General features: G+C 43.5%; 2 protein-coding genes across 5 annotated transcripts in view; one reads left to right on the top strand and one right to left on the bottom strand.

Annotated features, from left to right (window-relative positions):
* TIGAR (TP53 induced glycolysis regulatory phosphatase) overlaps positions 1-23,125 on the bottom strand; it is a 62,361-nt gene that overhangs the window by 32,724 nt on the left and 6,512 nt on the right. The window contains exons 5-7 of one of the 4 annotated variants that reach the window (XR_006020142.1): positions 20,747-20,857; positions 20,104-20,316; positions 7,073-7,202 (exon numbers count right to left, since the gene is read on the bottom strand). Coding sequence is in view for 2 of the 4 variants with exons in the window: in XM_042051215.1 (XP_041907149.1) it covers positions 19,858-20,316; positions 20,747-20,857 (570 nt within the window). In the remaining 2 variants the exon portion in view is untranslated. Of the gene's footprint in view, positions 1-7,072; positions 7,203-18,840; positions 20,317-20,741; positions 20,858-23,125 lie in introns of those variants that run through there. The other 3 variants (XR_006020143.1, XM_042051215.1, XM_042051216.1) reach the window with 3 other exon arrangements.
* FGF23 (fibroblast growth factor 23) lies at positions 8,244-12,887 on the top strand. The gene is made up of 3 exons (XM_042051220.1): positions 8,244-9,166; positions 11,369-11,472; positions 11,933-12,887. Exons 1-3 carry the CDS (start codon positions 8,938-8,940, stop codon positions 12,368-12,370), a joined length of 771 nt encoding a protein of 256 aa, XP_041907154.1. The 5' UTR covers positions 8,244-8,937; the 3' UTR covers positions 12,371-12,887.

The following is a 23,125-nucleotide window of genomic DNA, read 5'->3' on the forward strand; positions in this document are numbered from 1 at the left end:
GGCTTTCTGATAACTCACATGTACAGGATGAGCTCAGCTGCAGGTACGCAAAGCTGGGTGGAAGACACAGGTCTGTGAACTGTGTGGCTTCAGTGCAGCCCAAGACCACGTTAAGGGCTAAGGGCAGCACCAGTGCCAGAGCTGGGACCCAGAACCCCCCTGAGCTGGGCTGAGCCCCCAGCGTGGGCAGCAGGGGAGGGGGGGGTTCTGTCCCTCTGCCCCGCTCTGCTGAGACCCCCCTGCAGGGCTGCATCCAGCCCTGGGATCCCAGCACAGGAAGGACAGGGAGCTGCTGGAGCCAGTCCAGAGCAGGGACACCAAGGGGAGCAGAGGGATGGAGCAGCTCTGCTGTGAGGAAAGGCTGAGGGAACTGGGATTGTTCAGCCTGGAGAAGGGAAGGCTTTGGGGTGACCTCACTGTGGCCTTGCAGTGCCTGAAGGGAGCCCACAGGAAAGATGGAGAGAGACTCTTGGCAAGGGCCTGGAGCGACAGGACAAGGGGCAATGGCTTCACACTGACAAAAAGCAGGTTTAGATTGGATATGAGGAAGAAACTTTTCCCTGTGAGGGTGGGGAGGCCCTGGCACAGGCTGCCCAGAGAAGCTGTGGCTGCCCCATCCCTGGCAGGGTCCAAGGCCAGGCTGGATGGAGCTCTGAGACTAGGGTAAGTATTGGCCATCTAATTAAAGACAGGCTTATAAAAGGAAATAAACAGCCCCAAATCCCTTTTGCATTGTTTTTTGGGATTTTTTTGCTTGTTTTACTTTTGGCATTTGCTGAAGCCACCCTGCTCTGCATCAATTTGAGCAATGGAGGAGACAGTTAGGTCCCAGCTATTTAACTACAGGCGACTTTGTTCCTTGGAAAAATGGCCCAACTGCAAACTCTTGTGCTCCATATTTGGAGTCACAACAACTCAGCAGAAGCCAAGAGGACATTTAGTTTCCTTGTCAGAACCCAAGAGTAAAGGAAGAAGTAAGAATCTCTCCCAGCTGCTGGACAGCTGAGGAGGAGGCTCAGGCTAAGATAAAACACTGTGAATCTCCAGGTATAATATATGTAATGCAAACTGGAATTGCGGTGAACTGCAGTGACCAATCCAAGTGAGGAAATAGCTGTCACTGGAGAAAAAAATTATAAAAACAAACAACCAAGTATGCAGCCACAAGCAGAGTTTTCTTTTTTCTCTCCAGCCAAGCTCTGTATTCAGCTCAGTCCAAAAGCATGTTTGTTTTGGAAGCCATAGGCTGCAGAAAAGTGTTTGGCCAAAATCCAAGGGGCCAATAAGCCCAGATGAGCTGAACGAGCTGTGTCCTTGGATCATGAGATTTGGACATATTATTTAATCCTGGATCTCATGAGCACATATAATTGTTGGTTATTTTGTGTCACAGGGTGTGGACCGAAATGCCTTGATAAGGACTAATTTTTTTCCCCCTCACAATTATTACAACTCACAATTTAATTGTATGTTTTTATGAACCATAGCTCACAGCTCTGGAATAGCTTCTCCAAGGACAGTGAGACCACACCAACTTACATCAAATGAGAAATCATTAGGGATGATGTATAAAACAACACAGTTTATAATTATATTTGTTTCAGGGCTCTCTGGAGAAGAGCTTCCTTTCCTTTTTTTTTTAATGAGAAATGATCCATCCTGACTTATTCCAGGTTGCTGGAGCCTGGCTTTTTTCCTGGCGTTACTTTGCCTATGACCTGAGCCCAGGACTCACTGGTCTGACACAAATCCTCCAGCTTATTGAAGAGGCAATAAAACAAAATGATGCAAAAACTTAAAGAAGGGAATTATACTAATCAGCATAGATGTCGCTCAGTGAGATCAGGAGCACTTTAACTACCTCAGTTATCCAGTGAGGGACAAGCCAGCTTGCATTTAACCCAGGGTCAAAACCCAGGTGGAATGGCTTCAAAGTGACAGAGAGAAGGTTTAGATTGGATATGAGAAAGAAATTATTCCCTGTGAGGGTGCTGAGGCCCTGGCACAGGTTGCCCAGAGAAGCTGTGGCTGCCCCATCCCTGGCAGTGTCCAAGGCCAGGTTGGATGGGGCCCTGAGCAAGCTGGGATAGTGCTCCTGACAGTGGGGTTGGAATGAGGTGGGCTGTGAGGTCCCTTCCAACCCAAACCATTCTATGATTCTATGATGACGATGATTTTGCAAAGGTAATGACTACAGAAACAGAAACTTTGGGAAAGTGGATATGTATGGGGCATGTCTGGGTGTCACTTTCTGTAAATCTTGAGCAAATCTGCAGACACTGTGTTTGCACATTTTAAAGAGAAACTTGCAGGTTTCAAAATAAGGAAAAGCTAATCTCCAATGGGATTTATTTCCTACACCCCTATAATCAGCATGCAGGTCCATAGGCCATCTGGGTGACTGGAATTTCTTGTGTATGACATTTCTTATGTATGTTTGCATTCTGCACAACCTCAGTTCATGCTAAGCTGGTCATCAGCTGGTCATGAAGGTGGTAACTTGAATTAACTTCCATTCTTCCACTAGCAGTGGAGACTGGTGGAGGAACCAACCATGGAGCAAAGGATCCAGAAGTGACACCAGTGTCAAAGTGACATGTCATATTCAGGGTAGGCAAGTGGGCCAACCAGCCTCTGGCATGTAAGCAAGTCCATTAGGAATAATGGAAAGGATAATAAAGAAGATATTTTTTTTAATTAAGAAAAAAAAAGTGTTAAGTTGCATTTCTAAGTTTTAAAAAAATTGTCAGCCAAGAAATCTTTGCTTTTGGAGAACTGAGCAGTTTGATGGAGTCCAGAACTTCACCTGATTGACTTATTTGAAAGAGAATGCATTTCCCAACCAGCCCTGGCATGGCAACAGCTTGTGACAGCTGTGAAAATGGCCAAAGATCAGTAGGGCCCAGGTGCAGGATCAGTGTCCCAGCAGCTAATGAACCTTTGCACAATGTGACTCTCAAGTTCCTCCTCACCAGCAACGTGACAGACTGAGAAAGCAACATGAAGAACTACTGTGTGTACAATGCAAAAAAACAAACAAACAAAAAAATTGTAGCTGCACATCTACCTGAAAAGTCATTTTGTGAAGGAAAACCTGTATCAGCGGCAGAGTTCAAGACACATTTTTGCCAGACTTCTGTTCAGTCTCATAAATCCTCCTCTATGTGCTCCCTGTCACAGAAATACCTCAAAAAACGGAACCCAGCTCCTGAGCAAAGATGAGCTAACAGAGTTTAGCTGAAAAAATGAACCACTGTTACTTGTCTTGCCTTGCCCCTTACAAACTTTGATCTCCATGTTTCTTTAAAGGACTCTGGAATCATAGACTGGTCTTGCAGTGGCTTAGGGAATCTTTCTATTTTCCTTGCATTAAAAACACTGAGTACAAGGACAATGTTCAGTCATGACTTTCTTCATTTATTATTTAGCCTTTTGTCTTTAAAATATTACTCTTAAAACTTAGAGAGAGCAAAGATTTCTCCAATGAAGTTTTAGTTTCAAAGAGATCCCACTAAAAAAATAAGTCTCAGAGCTAAAAAGCAACACCTGCAGTTGCACTGAGGCAGCTCTAACCATATCAGTCACATGCTCTGTTATTACTGTCCCACACTAAAAGTGCCCTTGGCTGATGATGACGTCTGCATATTTTGTCTTTCTGTTTCACTGCATTCTCCTCTCCCTCTTTTCATTTTCCATTCCTAATTTCTTTAACCTAAGCCTTTTTAATCTCTTCGTCAAGGAGACAGATTTGAGTAAAACATGTGAAACCAAGAGATTGGAGTAAGTTTAAAATTAGGTTACAACAAAGCTTATTATTGATCCTTGTCTTCTGCCTAACAAGGGGAAAATATCCATTTAGTTTATTGGAAACTGTCAATGAATGTAGTGGCAGATGTCATTGAATCCTAGAAATACTTAGATCAGAAGGGGCTCCTGGATGTTTCTAGTCCAAGCTGAGATAACAATGTTGGGAAATAAGAAACTTTACATAAAGCAAAGAGTTTTCCCAAAATAAAACAATCAGCCTACTTTTAGGCACCTTGCAATGTATTACAATAGGAGATGGATCACTGAAGTGACTTTCTTGTTGAGGCTGTGTATCTGTGTCCCCAGGATTCCTTCGGACCTGGAAGCAATCACACCAGGAGAAAGAATACACTTTCTCAGACAAGACACACTGCCTGGCAGGCAGATCAGCAGGACTGGGTGTGCACAGGGCAGATTTCAGAATCCAGACAAACTTCAGGCTTTCCAAACCTCAACACCAAACAAGAACATTTTGCAGCCTTCCAAACCTGAGGGGAGCCTACAGGAAAGATGGAGAGAGACTCTTGACCAAGGCCTGGAGTGACAGGACAGGAGGGAATGGTTCCAATGTGACACAGGGCAGCGTTAGATGGGATATGAGGAAGAAATTGTTCCCTGTGAGGGTGGGGAGGCCCTGGCAAAGGTTGCCTAGAGAAGCTGTGGCTGCCCCATCCCTGGAAGTGTTCAAGGCCAGGCTGGATGGGGCTCTGAGCAAGCTGGGATAGTGGAAGGTGTCTCTGCCCATGGCAGGGGGTGGGAATGAAATGATCTTTAAGATTCCTTCCAATCAGGCGATTCTGTGATTCTATGCTGTTTTTTTTTTTTTTTTAAATTAAGGGTACCAGCAGCTCTCACCACAGATTGCACCCATCTTCTCTCCCATACCACCTAAGGAAACTCAGACCCCTTAAAATGACAGAAACACTCTCTGTTCAGAAAACAAAACCTTTTAGGGAATGGTTCTGCTTTGCCTGGGAGCTCTGCCAAGGATTTCAGCTGGAGGAGGAATGAGGCCCTTCGTTTCAGTTCATTAGAGCAGGCACACTGCAGAAACTGCTGGTACATGCTGCGGTCCCAAACCCAGTGGGCTGTGCTTACCTCATCTTTTTCACGTAGGTGAGCTGAGCCAGGATGTTTTCTTTAGTCGTGGGCAGTGTGACAAGAATGGGGCCTCCAAATAAGGTCACTCAGGATGTGTTTAACAACACCGGGTGAAGTCTGTGGCAAAGGCTTCTGCACACACACACACACAGAGCATCCACTGTACATTCCCTCGGCTCAGTGCGTCAGTATTCCTAGAATAACTGCTGGAGAGGCACTCCACCCTTGTACTTCCAAGGCTGGGGGTGTGATCATCCCAGAGCCACTTGTGACAGTGATTTTAAGAAAGGGGAAGCAGAGGGACAGGCCCCTGATTTCCATGACCTCTTTTGAAGAGATGCAATGCAAAGGAAATTATTAAGAGCAGAGGTAGTTTCAAATCTGTCAACCCAAACTCCCTTGTGAGTTGAGCAGCAGAGAGCAAGAGGCTTCCTGAGGCCAGCAGAGGCACCCAGATGGCACAGAATGCTGCATAAGGGCAAGCCACCCACCTGTTTAAATATAAGTCAATATGCTTTATTAGGCAAGAGTGCTACAGGTGCTCCTACGTGATGAAAGGAACTCCAGCACTGTGAGGGGACGTGTAGTTTTACTCATAGGAGAATCCTGGAAGGCAAATCCATTCGATTGAATAGAAAACACTTTTTTTTTCTCTTTAAAATGCAAATTTCTGAGCCTTTCCAAAAGGTAACTGAAAGTCACTTGCAGTAACAAATTTGTTGTAAAAAAAGCTTGCCTTTGCCTTGTGAGTCCTCTCCAGACTGAGGGGATAAGCAGTAAAAGAAAGCAGCACAAGGGAATGACATACAGCTGCTGAGAGTTTTACAGAGTTGAGGTGGTAAGTTTGGATCAGAAAATGACCTAAAGCTGAAACTCAAAGCAGTCAAAATGGGGGAAAGTCAGACCCCAATCTGCTCCTATGACCCTCAGTTCCTTCTGTGCACAGTTTTGGGTATAATTTGCAATTAAATGATGATACCAGGGAGGCCTGAATGTCACCCGTGTTCCAGCTGAGGCACCTTGCCCTGGCTTAGCCTGAGTTGAGCTGCCTCTGGAGCAAGGAGCAGGAGGCAGCAGGAGCAGGCCTGGGACAAAGGCATGGCAGGGGGAGAGGGGAGTGAGACTCACTAAGGGCTGGAGCATCAATCACAGAATCACAGAATGATTTGGGTTGAAAGGGACCAGGAAAATCATCTTGTTTCAACCCCCTGCCGTGGGCAGGGACACTTTCCCCCTAGACCAGCTTGCTCAATGATTATTTCAAATAAATTTCATCCTGAAGGCTGGGGTCTGTCTTATCCATCTTCTCCTCTCAGCTTTTGCTCTGAAGTGAGGATTTCCTCACTTTACCTTGGTTCCTGACATTCACCATAGGTGGTAGCTCCTCCAGGCTGTCTCCCAGCTCCCTTTCCAGGATATGTCTAAGGAAAGTTCTGCACCTTACTGTGGCACCTGACACTGGCTGTGTAGCATCCCTGCAGTGGGAAGTGGAAAAATGTGGCAATGTGAAATGGTTTTGATCTTTAAATTCAGTTCCATTTTTTCCTTTTTTTTGTCCCTACAACAAGCAATTTCTGTTAATTATCAGCTGAGAACTGAGAGAAGCCATCTCAATTCATCAAACACCACAGAGCAATACAGAAATCTGAAAAATCAATACCAACTCCTGTGGTAAAAGTTGCAGAAATACTGTTCTTGCTGATGCATCAGCATAACATGCAAGACAAGAAATGTTGTCATCACTTGTATTATAACAGACTTGGCTGAAGGAGTAAAGCAGTTTTTCATACACCTGGCTACCCCATCAACAGCTGAATGGGTAGAGAATAAGTGAAATACACACAGAAGGAATAAATGGATCAGCCTGAAATAAAAAAAAAATGGACTGTAAAAAAAACCAAATAAAAAACCCCCCACAACAAACCACATGCAGTAGGCATCTATAGGTTTAAAACAAAAAAGTCTATGAAAACCCAAAATTTGTATTAACATCCTCACGAGCAGAGACTTCATAAATTCACTTTATCCCAGCAGATTAAACAGAATTTAGGAAAGTCTGGCGTCTTCCTGACTCTGGGGAACTTCAGAAAATGCCAAACAATTTAAGCTTGTAAAAGTAATCTTTGCTTGTCTGACTATTATAAAAAGAGAAACAGATACTCACAACTGGCATGTGCTTAAATGAGGTTGAATAAATTTTTCAAACATCTTAGAATGTTTTCTCTGCCACCAAGGCACTGGAGAGAGATCAGATCAGTGCATGCTGGCAAGCACAGAAAAATGTCATGGTAAATCTGAAACATCAAACCAGAAAAACTCCAGTCATAAAAGAATGACAGAATATTCCAAGAGGGTACAGTGCCTCTGTGAGACACTTCTGCAACTGCCCTTGAAGTATCAACATCCACATTTCCATAGGAGTCTAATAAGAGGGACAAAGAAAAAAACGGAACAACCAACCAACCAACCAAAACCCACAAACATTTGTTCTAAGATCAGAGTGAAAAATATGGGTGGATAATTTCAAGAGTAAATAGAGATAACACTTTAAAAAAAGAGAAGAAAAATTATCCCTCCTTTCCTTCTAAGCTACGCTTTCATTTAAAGCATTTCAGATGTAATAGCCAATAAAACATCTGAGGCCTGGATTGTCTTTAGTGCAGCCAGCTTTGTCAGCCTGCTCAGTTTAAGATCTGACCCTTATACACTTTGGCTAAAAAGTGCTGTCATTTACACAGGTGAATATACTCTGACGCAAGTCTCTGGATTTACACAGCTGTGGAAGCAGGATTTGGCAGAGTTTTACTGATTTTAAACAATAAAAAACCCAAAATCAGATCCATTTTTGCAGTGGGTTATAGTTGTATCAATCCATTAATGTTATCAATCCATTATATGCTGATGGCACAGCTCCACAGCTTGTTAATGAAACTAAGATTTTTTCATGCTGTGTCCATCTAGAGACTGAAACTGAACCTAACACTGCTACAGTTAAAATCCTCAGTTGTCATTAAAGAAATATTCATTTATTGTTTGGTACTTTTGTCAGGTTTATATTAAATTTTGAAAGAAACCTTAACACAGTCTAGTTTTGGAACCTGTCACTGCTGTCATTGATTCCCCCATACACAGTGTCCTATCAGTACAGCATTTGAATGTAATAAATGGAACCACCTGCTTTTTAAATCAGAAAATTTGTTTGTAAAGACCCAGAGCATTTGCAGGACACCTGAGAAGCAGGTCTTGTATCTTAGAACATTTTTTACAAACTGCCATCCAGATGTCCAATGCAGGAGCAAACATCCAGCTTTTAAGTGTTTTACGTGTTATTTTCAGCTGGTTTTGGCCAATTTTAGATTATTTATGGGACTCAGAAGGAAACAGGAGAAATAAAAGGGACAGTTTATGTGAAGTAGGCTCTGCTCAAATCAAGTACCCTTTGCTTAAATGGAGTGACACAAATATCAGCCCAACAGGGTTGCTGTGGAACTTACAACATAATGAAGGGGGAGTCAGGCTCAGGACAACTTAATATTAACTTTCGGTATATCTGCAACAAAATTTTAGCTGTATTTGATGTTTCCACTAAATCAGAATGCAGCTTGGAAACAGTGAGGGGAGGTGGGAGTCTGAATAAACATGTCTGGCAAAAAAGAAAGATAATTCAGGTCCGAAGGGTCATTCCCTTCAGTTCAAGTGCAGTGGATTGCCCTTCCTGGACCCAACAGTAGGGGCGTGGGAAGCTTTCAGATGTCAGAGGGTTGTAGATAACATTTGAACATATGATTAGCTTTCGTGAGCTGTCTTTAGAAACCTTACATTTTTCCCCCACACACCTTAGCCAGAGATCCTTCCCTTGAGGTTTCGGGACACTTAAAATGTTGCTTTGCCAAAAATCAAGGATGTGGAGAAGGTTTTCCTGTGTGATGTCATGTTGCTGCCCTTTATAAGCCTCTGCAGAGAAGGGATCCTGTCTGAGGATTCACACTCCAGGGACAAGGGCAGGCGAGGAGCAGACGCTGACCCACCATGGAGCGGCGAGCCATTCACCAGAGCATTCCCTGCAGCTCCCTGCTCCTGCTGCTCTGCAGCCTGAAGGCTTCCCTCGCCTTTCCCAACTCCTCTCCACTGCTGAGTCCCAGCTGGGGGAACGGAGACCACCTGATGCACCTCTACACTGACACAGAGAGGAGCAGCTTCCACCTCCAAATCAACGCTGATGGCTATGTTGATGGCGCTCCTCACCAAACCATCTACAGTAAGTGGCTTCCTATGGACCTCCATGGGAGTAGGGGAGGGACAATGAGATGTTTTACTTCCTCACCACCTATAGAAAATCCCCTTTTCTCATCAGGCAGGCAGGCAGAGGAGCAGAGCCACGGGATGGAAAATATGCATCATTATAAATCTCCTTTTGTTTAACAAATAAAATTGCTCCAAAGAAATCTAGTGGATGGGGAATTTCATTCCTTGCCTAGGACAACTAAAGCCCTATGGTTCCTGTAATACTCTGCAAGGAAAAACCACCTGAATTATCCTTCACTTCATGATTTTGCCCCTAGTTTCTGGTGGAAGTTCCTATTAGAGATTGATAATGACATCCTCCAAATAACCACTTCCCACTGATGGTGCTACCAAAGGAACTGCACTGAGGGAACTTGCCAGAGCAATGCTGGAAAACTGATGGCATCCATAAAATCTGTATTTTGGGGTAGAGGGCTGAAAACTACTAAAACTTAAGTTTCAATGTGCACAGAACACGGGCATGCAAAGGTCAGTTAAAAAAGGAAAAACTATGAAAGACCAGACTGGCATAAAAGAAGTGTTGAGCCTTTGGGGCTCACGAGAAGAAACTATGGCCTACTATCACTAAAAGGATCTCAAATTGTGTCTTCACAGTTTATTTTATTGTATATTTATTATTCTATTTAAACAGAGAATAGTTTATTCTTCTTCCTTTGCTAAATACTTGGCCCAAACTCTTTAGTTAGGAGACAAATGTGGGGGGTTTTAAGACTTAGGGTTCTTTTATAGCATTTTAAAAGTACTTCTCTCTTAGCAGCACTCAAATCAGAAGTAGCTATGGATCATAAAATCAAGTTGTTGTTGTTATTACTATTATTATTACTATTATTTTTACACCTATTTTATACACTCAGTTAAAAATCTAAGCCTAGGTAATGAAGCTTTTACATAAGTAAATAAAGATGTTTTTCGAAGTTATAATTTAATTAATGAGGAAAAAGGATTATATTCTGCTATTTTTTTAAGGAATTGATAATGAAACACTCACAGAAATGCTGGCACTGTCTTGTTATTCTTCCTACATATTTAAAGATTTTATAAAATTCATTTTATGTATGTTGGTCAAGAACCAGTGTGGGATTTTAGAGAACAACAGACAGCAAAATATCACATTTTCCCATATCTGCCATAAAACAAGTATAGCAGGACTTGGAATGGAGCAGGAAAGATGGAAATCAGACAACAAAAGGGCTATTTAGAGGGAGGGTGACTGATTTGCTGCCACTGAGCCACCAGACAATAGGAAGTGCCAAGTTCTGCACCAGGGTGGTATGGCCTGGGTGTGCACAGATCTCCTGGGTGGGACAAGACAACAGACACTGAGTCAAATGCAAGGAGCAGGTCAAGGAAAGTTGTTATTCCCACTTTACCTGGCACCAGTGACATTGCTCTTGGAGCACTACAGCAACCCCAGTTCAAGTTAGTTGAGGGGAAGGTGGAGCTGGTCTGGCAGAGGGTTTTCAGGGGGACTTGATCATGATCTGTTGTGGTTTTAGTCCAGCAAAAGGGATGTCAAGGGCAATGTAATCACAGAATCACAGACTGGTTGAGGCTGGAACGCACCACAGGGGGTCACCTGGTGTCACCTTCCTGCTCCAGCAGGGCCATCCCAGAGCACAGGGCACAGGGCACAGGATTGTGTCCAGATGGCTCTGGAATATGCCCAGTGAGGGAGACTGCACAGCCTCTCCGGATAATCTGTTCAGGGCTCGGTCACTGCACAGGACAGTTCTGCCTCCTGCCCAGGAGGAACCTCCTGGGCATCAGCTCCTCCCCATTCCTCTTGTGCCACTGCTGGGCACCACTGAAAAAATACCACAGAGCCGTCACAAAGATGAGTGGGACAAACTCCCCCTGGACGTGGGCAATGGCAGAACTGTGGACAATGTCCTCAGACCACGATTTGGGACTTCAGAGGGAAAAAAAGTTGTATTTGGGAGGTTAGTGCCACATTGGAACAGGGCACCCAGAGAGGTGCTCTTTATCCTGGGAGTTTTCCAAAGCCACAGCGAACCTGATTTAGGGTGGCCAACAGTCCCAGGTCATGTGGGAGGTTGGTTTGGACCCCCGGAGGTCACTTCCAGCCAGACCATCCGTGGATCTGTAAATGCAGTGTTGAACCGGATCTTGGATTTGTTTTTGTTGTTCTGAACAGGTGCCCTAATGATCAAGTCTGAGGGTGCTGGCTCAGTTATAATCACTGGTGTGAAGAGTGGACGCTACCTGTGTATGGACATGAAAGGAAACATATTTGGCTCGGTGAGTGACCTTTCCTAAGCCCTGAGGCTGAATGGCCAGTGCATTCTGCTGCTGTGGTGCCCACTTCCCCAGCCAGGGCAAACCTGGGTAGCTGCAGGTGGAGGGGGAAATGTAAGAGAGGATCTGACACTTAGCTCCTTTGATTGTATTAAGTTGTAGAGCTGACAAAAATCATCTGAGGTCCTGCCTGGGTAAATGAGGACAAAATGAGATCCAGTGAGGGACCAATCTGTAGCACAGAGCTGTGGGTTGGGACCGTCTGGGAGAAACCAGGGTTTATCATTAGAATTCCTTTGCTGAAAGCATGGACATGCAACTCCAATCTACATTTGGGTCAGATACAGACCTGGGAGATTAGAAAAACACCTGCTGCAAGATCTCATCCCTCTTTCCCTCTTTAACCAGTGTTTGTAATTCACCAGACCCCTCTGCTCACAGGTGCCCTATTTTTTCCCCTCAGCATTACTTCAGCCAAGAGGACTGTGTGTTCAACCACAGGACACTGGAAAACGGGTACGACGTGTACCAATCCCCCAAACACCACTTCCTGGTGAGCTTAGGCAGAGTTAAACAAGCCTTCTCCCCTGGTATGAACCTACCACCATACTCCCAGTTTTTGTCCAGGAGGAATGAGATCCCTCTGTTCCGATTCAACACCCCTGAGCCCCACAGAAACACCAGAAGCGTAGATGTTGATCCAGCAGATCCTCACCAGATCCTGGTCCCGCAGAGGAAGACCCCAGCATTCGGCTCCCAGATGCAGCAGCCAGCAGACTTTCCCCACATGCCCAGGGAGCCCATGAGGATCAACCAGAATGATGTGGTGAACCCTGATGATCCCCACGCTATGATGGAGGCCAGGAGGTACCCAAGCCCCCGCTTCTACATCACGAGATAACCGCGGCCCCCGCACTCGCCAGGTGAAGACAGGGGCAAAAGAAGCTGTCTGTCACACTCAGCCTGAATGACAAAGTGGCCCTTAGAAACCTGGGAGACATTCATTGGAAAAAGTTCCTTAGCTTCAAATCTTGTTTTGTCAGTAAACTGCCATCTGTAAGTACAAGTTGGATTTTTTCAGCTGGGGCCCTACTGGAAAGAAGATCCATTTTGAAAAGAATCCTTTTAGGGTCTGAATCACCTTAAGTTTGCATTAATGAGGAAAACAAAAAAAAAAAGAAATCCCTTGTATGAAATGGGAAACTGATGTTATGTTACTGATGTAGAGACCTGGAGCATCTGAGATTCCAGCAGAAAGAGGGAATCCTCTTACTAGCACCATCCTGTCCAAGCACAAACTGCCAGGTGGTGTGTCATTTTATTATATAAAAATTGCCACATATGTCATGTATCCAGTATCTGAAGGGGTTTTAAGGAAGCTGGAGAGGGGCTCTTCATCAGAAACTGCAGTGACAGGACAAGGGGAATGGCTTCACACTGACAAGGAGCAGGTTTAGATTGGATATGAGGAAGAAATGGTTCCCTGTGAGGGTGGGGAGGCCCTGGCATAGGCTGCCCAGAGAAGCTGTGGCTGCCCCATCCCTGGCAGTGTCCAAGGCCAGGCTGGATGGGGCTCTGAGCAACCTGGGACAGTGGAAGGTGCCCCCGCCCATGGCAGGGGGTGGGAGTGGATGAGCCTTAAGTTCCCTTCGAACCCGTCCTGCGATTCTTTAGTTTTAGCTTTTAAGTTGGAGCTTCATTCTCTCTTCACCCATAAGAGTCAAAAAAAGGTCACTCTGCTGTACTAGGAGCAGCAGACATGGAAAACGAGGAACTGACAGGAAAACAGGACAGCATTAAAGGGTTCTATGGAAAAAGAACAATTTCTGACACTGAATCCAAGCTGAGGTTTTGAAAAAAAGAGGAGAGTCTCTCTCTCAAGTGCTTCTCTATCACAGTTCTACATTTACTAAATTCTAGCATCCCAATATGGAAATAAAGATCATTAGTTTTGCATATTTCCAACCCAGAGAGAAATACCAGGATTAATAATAATCAATAGTGTGTTAAACAGAATGGTTTGTTTTGCATAATACTGAACTGAACTCTACAGGGGGAAAAATAAAAAAAATATCTTTTTTAAGTATCAAACTATTACTATTTGGACTATAACGAACACTCTTGTCTAATGAGTGAAAATTAGGTTTGTGTTTAGAAATGGAATATCCAATTAGCATCCATGTTTGTATTCAGTTCTGAGCAGGTATCAGAGGCTTTATACTTGTAGGAGTGAAATTACTGTTAATCAGAAGATCTCTAATGGTGACAAAACCTTTTCCCTAGATTGCTTTATGCTTTGGGTAAGTTCACTTTGAAAAAGCTATTCTTGACAAACTCTGCAGAAATCAGGTGCAAGGCACTGATGAGCAGCACAAAAATCCAGTGTGTCTGAGATTTGAGAAGAGATTTTTATTTTGTGGGGGTTTTTTTGTGTGTCAAGACACAGATTCTTCTACTCTGTTTATTCAGAGTATTTATCAGCCTGACAACAACTTGAAGTGGTACACTGCTCCTCAGTGTGCTCATAGCAACATACAAAAAACATTAGGTTGGTTGCTGCTCTTTTTTTCGAAGTAGTTCACTGAAGCCACTGGAGTTACATCAGTGCAACAAAATCAAAGTAAGACCCCCCTGTGCTTCTTGCTTTCATTTAATTTTTTCTGGATTTAGCACAGCAGCAGGACTTCAGACAGCTTTTAAAATAATCTCTCTTTATTCCCCCACATATGTCTATATACACGGTATCTCTTCATCTACCACATCCAACTCATGTTGGAAAAAGCCATAGGTCCTGATTCTGCTCTTACAATAGTTTTCCTACATGGAGAGATTCCTAATTAGTGTAAATACTTACAAGCACAGGACAAGCCAAATGATCAGGATTAGTCCAAGAGTTCCATCTCTTGGAATTTGTTTCTCTAAACTCATCATGGTTTTGATTAATTTCTGAAGGAAAGGAGTGATTCTAAGGAATTAAGGGAATTGCAGGCAGGCAGACAGTTGTGCTTTTTCTTGCTTATTCAAAATACAGCAAGACTTTTTAACTTGCTGTCTATACAGTGGAGAGGTCTGATTTTATTTATGTTCTAGTTTGATGACTTTACTTGATCCCTATACCATTATTCTTGGCTTTCGATCCTTGAGAACTCTGGACTTCAAGTACACCAGCAAAGTTTGCATTTTGCATTAATTGCTGGAAACTCCACAGAGCTCCTCTCTAGGACTCTGAGGCAACTGCCTTACAACAATTGGAATCCTTAAAAGCTCTGTCCACATTAAATTTTGATGGGAAATGTTGGTGGGGTTAAATCTACAGACCATCTCTATATTCCTACATTAGAACAAAGTAAGTAGGGTTGCTCACTCTATCAGTAGCCAGGGGATAAGTAAGCTAAGACTGAATACAGGGTGGATTTTCCATCAAAAAACCTTATTTGTAACTATAGGCAACTGTATCAAAACTTCAAAGAATTTATTCTTCAATGGAGATGCTGGCAATCACCAGCTAGTAAGAAAGCATTACTTATTTATGTCACGATATTTATTTATTTATTTGAGTGGGTCTTAAATCCCGCAGAATATTTATAAGTATTTATAATAATGTATTATAGACACTATTTCCTTTTATAAAAGTACCAATAAACTTTTCCATTCTCTCCAAATGGTGGATTCTGCATTCTCTGTTCAAGCTCCCCCTTCCAGAAGTACTTGAGTGGACAAATAAATGGTAACAGCAGTGGCTGAAAATGTTTGTGTGCTGCTGTCCCCTGTGACTTCCAGCCTCACAGGTTTCAGCTTCCTAGGTGTTTCATGCACTCCAAATATAAGAGTTCTGTGAAAGATGATGAGAAAAATGGTGTCTTAGTAGGTCTAGACTGACCATGAAGGGATTTTCACCTCTACTGGGAAATGTCTTTTACAAGCAATGGAAACGCACTGGTCTGTCAGTTCAGTCCTGCTGGGAATTATTTGTGATCCTGGCGCAAAGAACTTGGGATAAAAGATACTTAGTAAATTAAAAGCCACTGTAGGGGGGGCTCCAAGCAGGGCCCAGGCTCTGCTCTGGGGGGCCCAGCCATGGCACCAGAGGAATGGGCAGGGACTGATCCCAGGAAGTTCCCCCTGGACAGGAGGCAGAACTTCCGTCCTGTGCAGTGACTGAGCCTTTAACAGATTGTCCAGAGAGGGTGTGAAGTCTCCTCAATGGGGATATTCCAGAATTGTCTGGACACAATCCTGTGCCCTGTGCTTTGGGATGGCCCTACTAGAGCAGGGAGGTGTCACCAGATGAGCCACTGTCAGGGTCCAGCCTGACCCACTCTGTGAAGACTCAAGCAGTTTTAAGATTGGAAGGTTCATCGTTTCCTCCTCTGCATGCTATTCTGCCCCACATAGTTATTGATGATGACTTCTCACTAATATTTCCACATTTCTGTAATTTTATTCTAAGTCATTACAAAAAATTGCCCCCTGAGGGACTTAACTAGCAGCTTTACTCCAGCACAGTGCTTGACCTTGGACATTACTACTTCTATGCCCACTAATTCCTTGCATACCTACTTCACCCTTTCTTTTTTTCTCCTAAACAACATTTATCTTTTCCAGCTGAGCTGATGGTTTCATTGCAGCATTAAGCATTCAATTAAAATTCAGCAAGATTGTATTTCATTTTTCCCTTGCCTATACATTAGTTACTTCATCAAAGAACTACCCAGTTAATCTGGAGTGAACTACTTATGGTAAAAATTCATTTAACTAGATTCCAGGTTTCATTTACCTCTCTTATCTGTAATTACTTTCTCTTTCAGAATTTGTTGCATTAACCATTATTTAAATTTCTTTGGAGAACTAGAATTGTGTGATTCTTGGGACTGTGCTGTGCAGGGCCAGGAGCTGGACTCGGTGATTCTTGTGGGTCCCTTCCAACTCAGGACATTCCATGATTCTAGAACTAATTTTGTGATTCCTGCCCTTCTGAAATCAAACCTCCTTTTTTCACCTCAAATTTAAATTCGGTAAATTCACTTTTCAATGGCAAGCTCTTCCAAAATACATTCAGGACTTCCTACAGTCAAGTCTGGTGCAGCACCCCACTCCCATTTAGCTACGGCTGGATGACCCAACCGGGCATCAGAAGGAAAGAGTATCACGCTCAGTTATGCCCCCAAAGGAGTTCTGCCTGGACCTCAGGTGCATTCCTTTGGTGACCAGTAACAGCCTGCTCAAGATTTCAGGGTTTTATCCCAGTACCCTCCTGTGCCATACCCTCTGTGCCCTCGGGAGCCCTGCTGCCAGCCTCTGGCATTCAGGTAAGTAATCCATTGCCACATGGGGTCCCTGCAGCCCAGGAAGCCCAGAGCTGTTTGCAGGTGACACCAGAGCTGTCTGTCACACAGGAGACCCTCCTAAATGGCACTGGAGTCACCACACACACACATATCCCCTGCAGTGGCTCTGCCATACCCATGGATGCCAGAAAAGCAGCTCACAAATCACTGTGCAGTTCATTTGTGCCCATGAAGCCGCCATTTGCCTGGGATTACAAAGATCCAAAAACCTCAGGCTCACAGCCAAAGCCCTCAAAAGCAGGACATATCTGGGGGAAATCTGACATATTTTAAGTCTGTGCATGTGGGCTGTGGATCTGAGGCAGCAAAAGCTTGGGTAGAGAACACATCTGATTTAAATTCTGTTCTAAATGAGACCAAAAAAAAAAAAAAAAAAGGAAAAAAAGAAAAAAAAATAAATAAAAGGGAAAAACCTCCTCCTATTGCAAAGGCAGGGCTATGTCTGGAAAACATTGTTCAACAGAGAACTGTGGAAATAGAGAAAATATCTTTGCTTTAGAGGAGGGAAACTGTGATACTACCAGAGTTCCATTTCCATGATCCCAATAAACTGTACAGATTTACTGTACAAATGCACAAGAGTCACTTGACCAAAAAAATATTTAGTCTCAATGTTGATGTAAAAACTTAGAAAGAGGAGTACTATACATAGACGTAAAGAAAACAGCTTTTAAGAATTAGCTTCAGAAGCTTCCAAAATTAGTGACTTTTTAATGCAGAGGGAACCTGACATCTGACATAACAAAGGAGAAATAACAAGTGCAACTATTTTACAGCAGGCTGCGGCCAGGTTGTTGTCCTGTCTCCAGCAACATCAAGAGCAGATACTGAGGGAAAAAGCACATCTGGGGAACTGCATGACACTCTTGACTGCTTGTACTCACTTGGCCACTAGCAGATGTGTTTGCAGCATTTTAGTGTGTTTTACAAAGTCTGAATTGGGAGATTCTGATGCATTTTCACTGAAAAATGTGACTTCATTAAGTTAGGAGCTGTTTAGAAAACCTGAGTGGTTTCACCCTTTGGTATTCTTCCTTCACCACTGTACCATCTGCTTGCCCTGTGTGAGAGTTACAAGAGGAAAGAAATTGGTAACAGTAAGTTGAAGAAAACAATCACACAGGTTTTTTAGGCTGGGTCTAAATTTTAACAACCTATACATACAAAAAAAAGAAGGTACAGCATATTATAGAGGAAGAGTCAAAAATTTCTCTGGGAGTAGTGTTACCCAAGCAGTGGCAAAGCACTTAACAAAGAAGTAGATGTTCTCCTAAGTTATGGCATCATCAGCAAGAACAAAATATTAATTACCTCCTTGAGAGCAGGTAAGAAAGCAAAAGAAGCCTTTTAAAGTGAGAAGCACCCCAATCACTAGTGTGTTTTGAAATATGTAACAAACTGACAGACTTAGGGAGAAAAACTTGTCACTTCTCCACCCATCCTCCCTCATTTTCAACTCCATCAGCCTGGCTCCAAGAAGAATTCATGGAATGACTGGTAAAATTCAGGACATGGCAATTCTATGGGAGTTTCAGCTGTTTAAAGCACTGACAGAAGAATTCCCTGCTATGTAAGTGGCCTGCCTGAAATAAACTGGCACTACCCAGGGACAGGCAAATTCAGAAAGAACTCCTGCCCCACTCTCTGACCATTAACTCTGTTAGAAGTCATAATTAAAGCTTTTCTATCTTCATTGGCTCTGACCATCAATTTAGTATTGAGGAGCCTTCTAGGAAGACGCATTTCACAAAGAGCTTGAGGAGTCCATGCAAAAGTCCATACATTCCCATTTTAGTTTCCTGTGAAAACTTATTTCCTTCAGTATACTGAGAAGGAATTATTTTATTGCTGAAAAAGAGCTATGGACAGTTTTAAACAACATCAGCCCTAAGAGTCTTTCTCACAGTAAAAGGCCAGCCTGGGGTTTTTCAGGAAGAAAAAAGAGGAAGTTATGTGATCTGAACAAAAGCTTCACAGGGGAATATTAAGAAAGATTTTTACCTCAAAAGAAATACAGATGAAATGGGAGTTCTATTCAGGAGCCTTTAATATTTAATATTTTTTTAAACAGGCTTAAAATATGCAAATGAAGAAAAAAATATGTGAATCTTATAAATAACAGAAACCAGATAAACTCACACTGTAACACCACAAACACCCCAGTGGGGAAAGAATGCAGTATTAACACCAGCAATCACCAAACAATCAAACTTGCCTCATTCTAGGCAAAAATATTCATAGAATCAAGTGCATGACTGCAGCTGACAGAAGGATTCCAGCCAGGTACAACTCACCCCAGAAAGAAAATTCCTTTTCCAGAAAAGAGACCATTACTACGTGCACATGAGGTTCCTCATCCTGCTCACAGCTTAAAAATAAATACTCTTGTGTTTGTGTGCAGCGCTCTTCAACAGAGATCTTGACAACCTGAACAATTTCTTAGGAAATACTCCTGGCGAGGTAGGTTTATCATCATTCCCACTTTACAAATGGAAAGGAGTCTTGCCCAGAGTCTCACAGATATTCAGTGTCAGAGTCACATCCCCTGGCTCTGCACCAAACCTTTCCCACTGGGCAATGCTCCTTCCTAGGTTCTACTATTGCATTCAAAAATTTATTTTAAGACAACATGTATGCTTCATATTACAATATAGCATTTTGTAATAAAACAAGAATACAGTATAGCTCAGCTTTTGAGGTACCACTCCCCTCCCCAAACCTTTCACTTGGAGGTAACCAAAATAATTATGGAGTAATGCAAAGGAGTTGTTTGAAGTATGTGCTGTAGGAGCAGATATGCAAGTGACTGGAAGTATTATGTTTCTGAGAACAGAGAATATTTGTTTTATTTTGCTACTGCCAACTTATACTGGGCACTAGGACCATGTAAATTGTGTTTTTTAAGATAGCAAGCAGTTGCATGTCTCCCTTTTTGCAGTTTAGTGTCAGCAATTCCAGTCAATCCCAGTAATTACTACAGATACTTTTCCCAAGCTTAGCAAAATGGTGATCTAAACCCATTTCCCCCCCACAAGGACTTTTAAAACACTTTTGAAGCTACACATTCAGCTCCCACATCCACTAAGTGAGAGTCTTGGTTAAGACAGACACATGTGATTTCAGGTTTTAACAAATTCCCGTTTCCAAGTTTTATAATGAAATGACTGACTCCTGTATTGGGACTGACAGAAGACAGCTGGGACTTGGTTAAATTTGCTGGTAAGGTACAGTTGAGATCTGAAACAAAATAGCCAATCCAGTTCCTCATGTAGGCTCCATGACTCACCACCAAAATATTGGCATCTAATACCGTGGAAGATCCACCGCCCTCAGAGCTCGGCTCTGCCTCACTGCAGTGGTTTGTCCAAGGGAAAACGAACTGTTCTCCAGATGTTCCTGAGCTCCTGCCTGGTGCACCAGGCTTGCTGTGCTCCTTCTGCTCCAACTCAACAGCCAGCTGGCACAGAAATTCAAAAAATTGCCTTGCACGCTCTCTCACCTGCAGGGAAAGGCCAGAAGGGAATCTTGTGAAGAATGAAAAGATCACTGTGAAGCAAGCAAAGATTTTGCCTTTCAGAAACCTGACACGTAACTACTTCAGTTAAAAGACAAAGATTTCTCAGACAAGGCTCAGAAGCCAATGTAAGCTACTGACTGCTGTGCAAACTCCTCAGCCCTCCAGAGAGCAATTGCTATCATCCTCCTGTGAGCCAGAGCTTCATGAGGAGTCAGTCTCAAAATCAATATTTTAGTTATAAAGAGATTCTGCACTTGGCAGCCACTGTTACCAGACCAAGCAGTGTTTTTTAGCTTAGAAAATATCTCTGGTTGGGCTGAGCTCTCAGTAGAAAGCTCCCAATAGCTGCAGTTGCACTGATAAAAAAGCCTAGAAAGCAGGGCATAAATAAAAAAATAAATAAATACCATACTTCATCCAGTGTTTCTCCTCCAGAAGGTGTGAATGAAGGACATTGCTCTCCAGCATCCTTTGCCATAGCCTTGAGGTCAGCCAAAGGCCTTCCTTCTGCAACACCGTATTTCTGTAAGGGAAAACCGGGGTTTGGCAGGATGTGTCAGGTCTCCTGTGCCCCTTCCAGAGGGCGCAAACAGCTCTTCACAGCTTTGTTTTCTTGCATTCTCAAGGCTTAGCTACCTTTTACATTTTATTCCAGTTTTGGGCGAGGAAATATCTTTATACATATCCTTTTAAACAGCAGAGATATAGATATAGATACATGCTGGGTAGACAAATACATTAAGAGCAACATCTCATTTAAAGCATGGACATTCACGACATGACCTTCAGCCTGATCTTTGCCTGGAGATTTTTTTTTCCACTGACACTCATTCCCAGCATACAAAATTCAAGTGTCTTTGTGACTGAGGTCACAGTGCAAGTGCTTCTGTACTGTCATGGTTTAGCATAGTTCGGGTTTTTAGTTAAAGAGGGCTCCAGCCACGGAAGTAATTCTCTTGCAAAGAGGTGCTTACAGCTTCCTCTATGACCCGACAGAACCAATCAACTGGCTAGTTTGAATACTGGCAACTTTTTTAAGCCGCTTAAGAAGCTTGACACACCTCTGTGATCCACATTTAGGAACGAACAAACGCCGGGAAAGCTCTCTGGCTTCCAGCTTTTGGACAGGTAACTGAGGGCCCGCGGCGCGGCCAGCGGGGCCGGGCTGCTCGGTGTGGCCCGGCTGGGTCAGCCGCAACGCGGCTTGGCTGAGATCTCAGCCGCTTCTGCTCGCTATCACCCGGTGCAGCCCCCTCAGTGCGGGCCGGGCCGGCCGGGAGACAGCCACCCCGGAGCCGAGTGGCCCTGTTCCATCTGTGGCCCTGCTCCGTGCAGGCGGGCCAGCGGCGCGGCCAGGCCGGCCCTCACCCCGTGCGGCCGAGATTCATCTGAGGCCGCTGCCCGGCAAAGCTCATGTGACCAACAGCGGGAGGCGAATTCCAGCTGCGGGCCCGGTGAGATTAACCCTTTTAGTGCTGTAAGATTCTCCAGAACAGATGAAGCCTGCAGACATCAATCCTCTCCTGAGTCAGAGGAAGAGGAAAGGTGAAGGCACGTGAAGAAAACACCATAAAGACACCACAGTCAGTGAAGCAGGAAGAGCTGAAATGCTGAGGGAGTAGAAAGAGGAGTTGCTTCAAGCTTAGAAGCTAAAATTCTGTTGTAAAGCTATGGTGATGGACTATGATACATCAGAGTACCCGTTGTAATTTCATGAAAGCATGGGGGGGTGGAGCACTCAAAATGCAATTGTGAGCAAAAGTACCTGTGCTGAAACAAGCAAATTATTGTAATTGTGAGCAAAAGTACCTGTGCTGAAATGAGCAAATGTTGAAGTAGCTGTGATTTGATGAGAAGCTTGAACAGAGAGAGATCAAAGTGATGAAAACCCTTGCTCCCAGGGAAGGAGAAGGGCCTCTGTTCCTGGAGCTGAAGATGCTCCCAGAGATGGGTGAAGAGAACCTTTGTTTCTGAACAGCTCAACCTTAAAATGGTACCCCAGTAGCTCAAGATTGGACCCTTGAAAACAGTTGTGGGGAAAGCTGTAAGTCGAGGGAAGGGACTCTAACATGCGAGCAGAAAACCATCCTGGGTGGCTGTCTTGTTGTGACACTGAAGCCATGAGAGAACTTCTTGTGGAGATGTCTCCATAGCATGAGCAAGAGAGACTCCTCTCCCTAAGTGAACTGAAAAAGGTTATTATAGAAGGGGTAAACTGACTGAAAATCTCAAGGGTTGTCTTTTTACATTGTCAGTGGGAGAAGGGAGAAAGGCGGGGGGGGAGGAGAAGTGTTCTGAAGGTTTAGTCTGACTTTTTTTCTTTCTTTTAGGTCTGTTAATAAACTTCTTTATATTCTTTTAAGTTTTGTGGCTGCTTTGCTTTCTCCTAATTCTTATCTCACAGAAGGAAAATAAGTAATGGATATTTTGAACCAGACCATTACATGTACATAGCCCTTCACATGAGGATAAACGCCATTTACTCTTTGCTTTCAGAAAGGCTACAGGGAATTATTTTTCACAAGTTAGAAACCAGTATTTTCTCTAAAGACCTGTGAAGTCTCCACAAGAGAGGATGGATCCATTTTCAATTCAGAAGTTTTGAAAAAGACATAGAAAAAAGGAAACAAAACCACAAAAGTACCCTCCTCATTGAAAGTAAATAATAAGGTCTTGCTGATTTCAGGGGAAGAATTGGAATTTCTGAGAGAAAAAACATCCAAACAGGAAATGCTATAATCACATGCTGCTCCTTAAAGACTAAATTGTACCTTATTTAAATCATTAAAGC

This window comes from Corvus kubaryi, unplaced genomic scaffold (assembly GCF_017639235.1).
Source record: "Corvus kubaryi isolate FWS band 111438036 unplaced genomic scaffold, C.kubaryi_AGA036_p1.0 74, whole genome shotgun sequence".
In the NCBI taxonomy this organism is placed as follows: Eukaryota; Metazoa; Chordata; class Aves; order Passeriformes; family Corvidae; genus Corvus; species Corvus kubaryi.

Bases quoted from the DNA above. Each gene is read 5' to 3' on its own strand.
- FGF23 (XM_042051220.1), top strand. From the start codon at position 8,938: ATGGAGCGGCGAGCCATTCACCAGAGCATTCCCTGCAGCTCCCTGCTC. The intron at 9,167-11,368 runs GTAAGTGGCTTC...TGTTCTGAACAG, and splicing joins TCCTCACCAAACCATCTACA to GTGCCCTAATGATCAAGTCT. The intron at 11,473-11,932 runs GTGAGTGACCTT...TTTTCCCCTCAG, and splicing joins AAGGAAACATATTTGGCTCG to CATTACTTCAGCCAAGAGGA.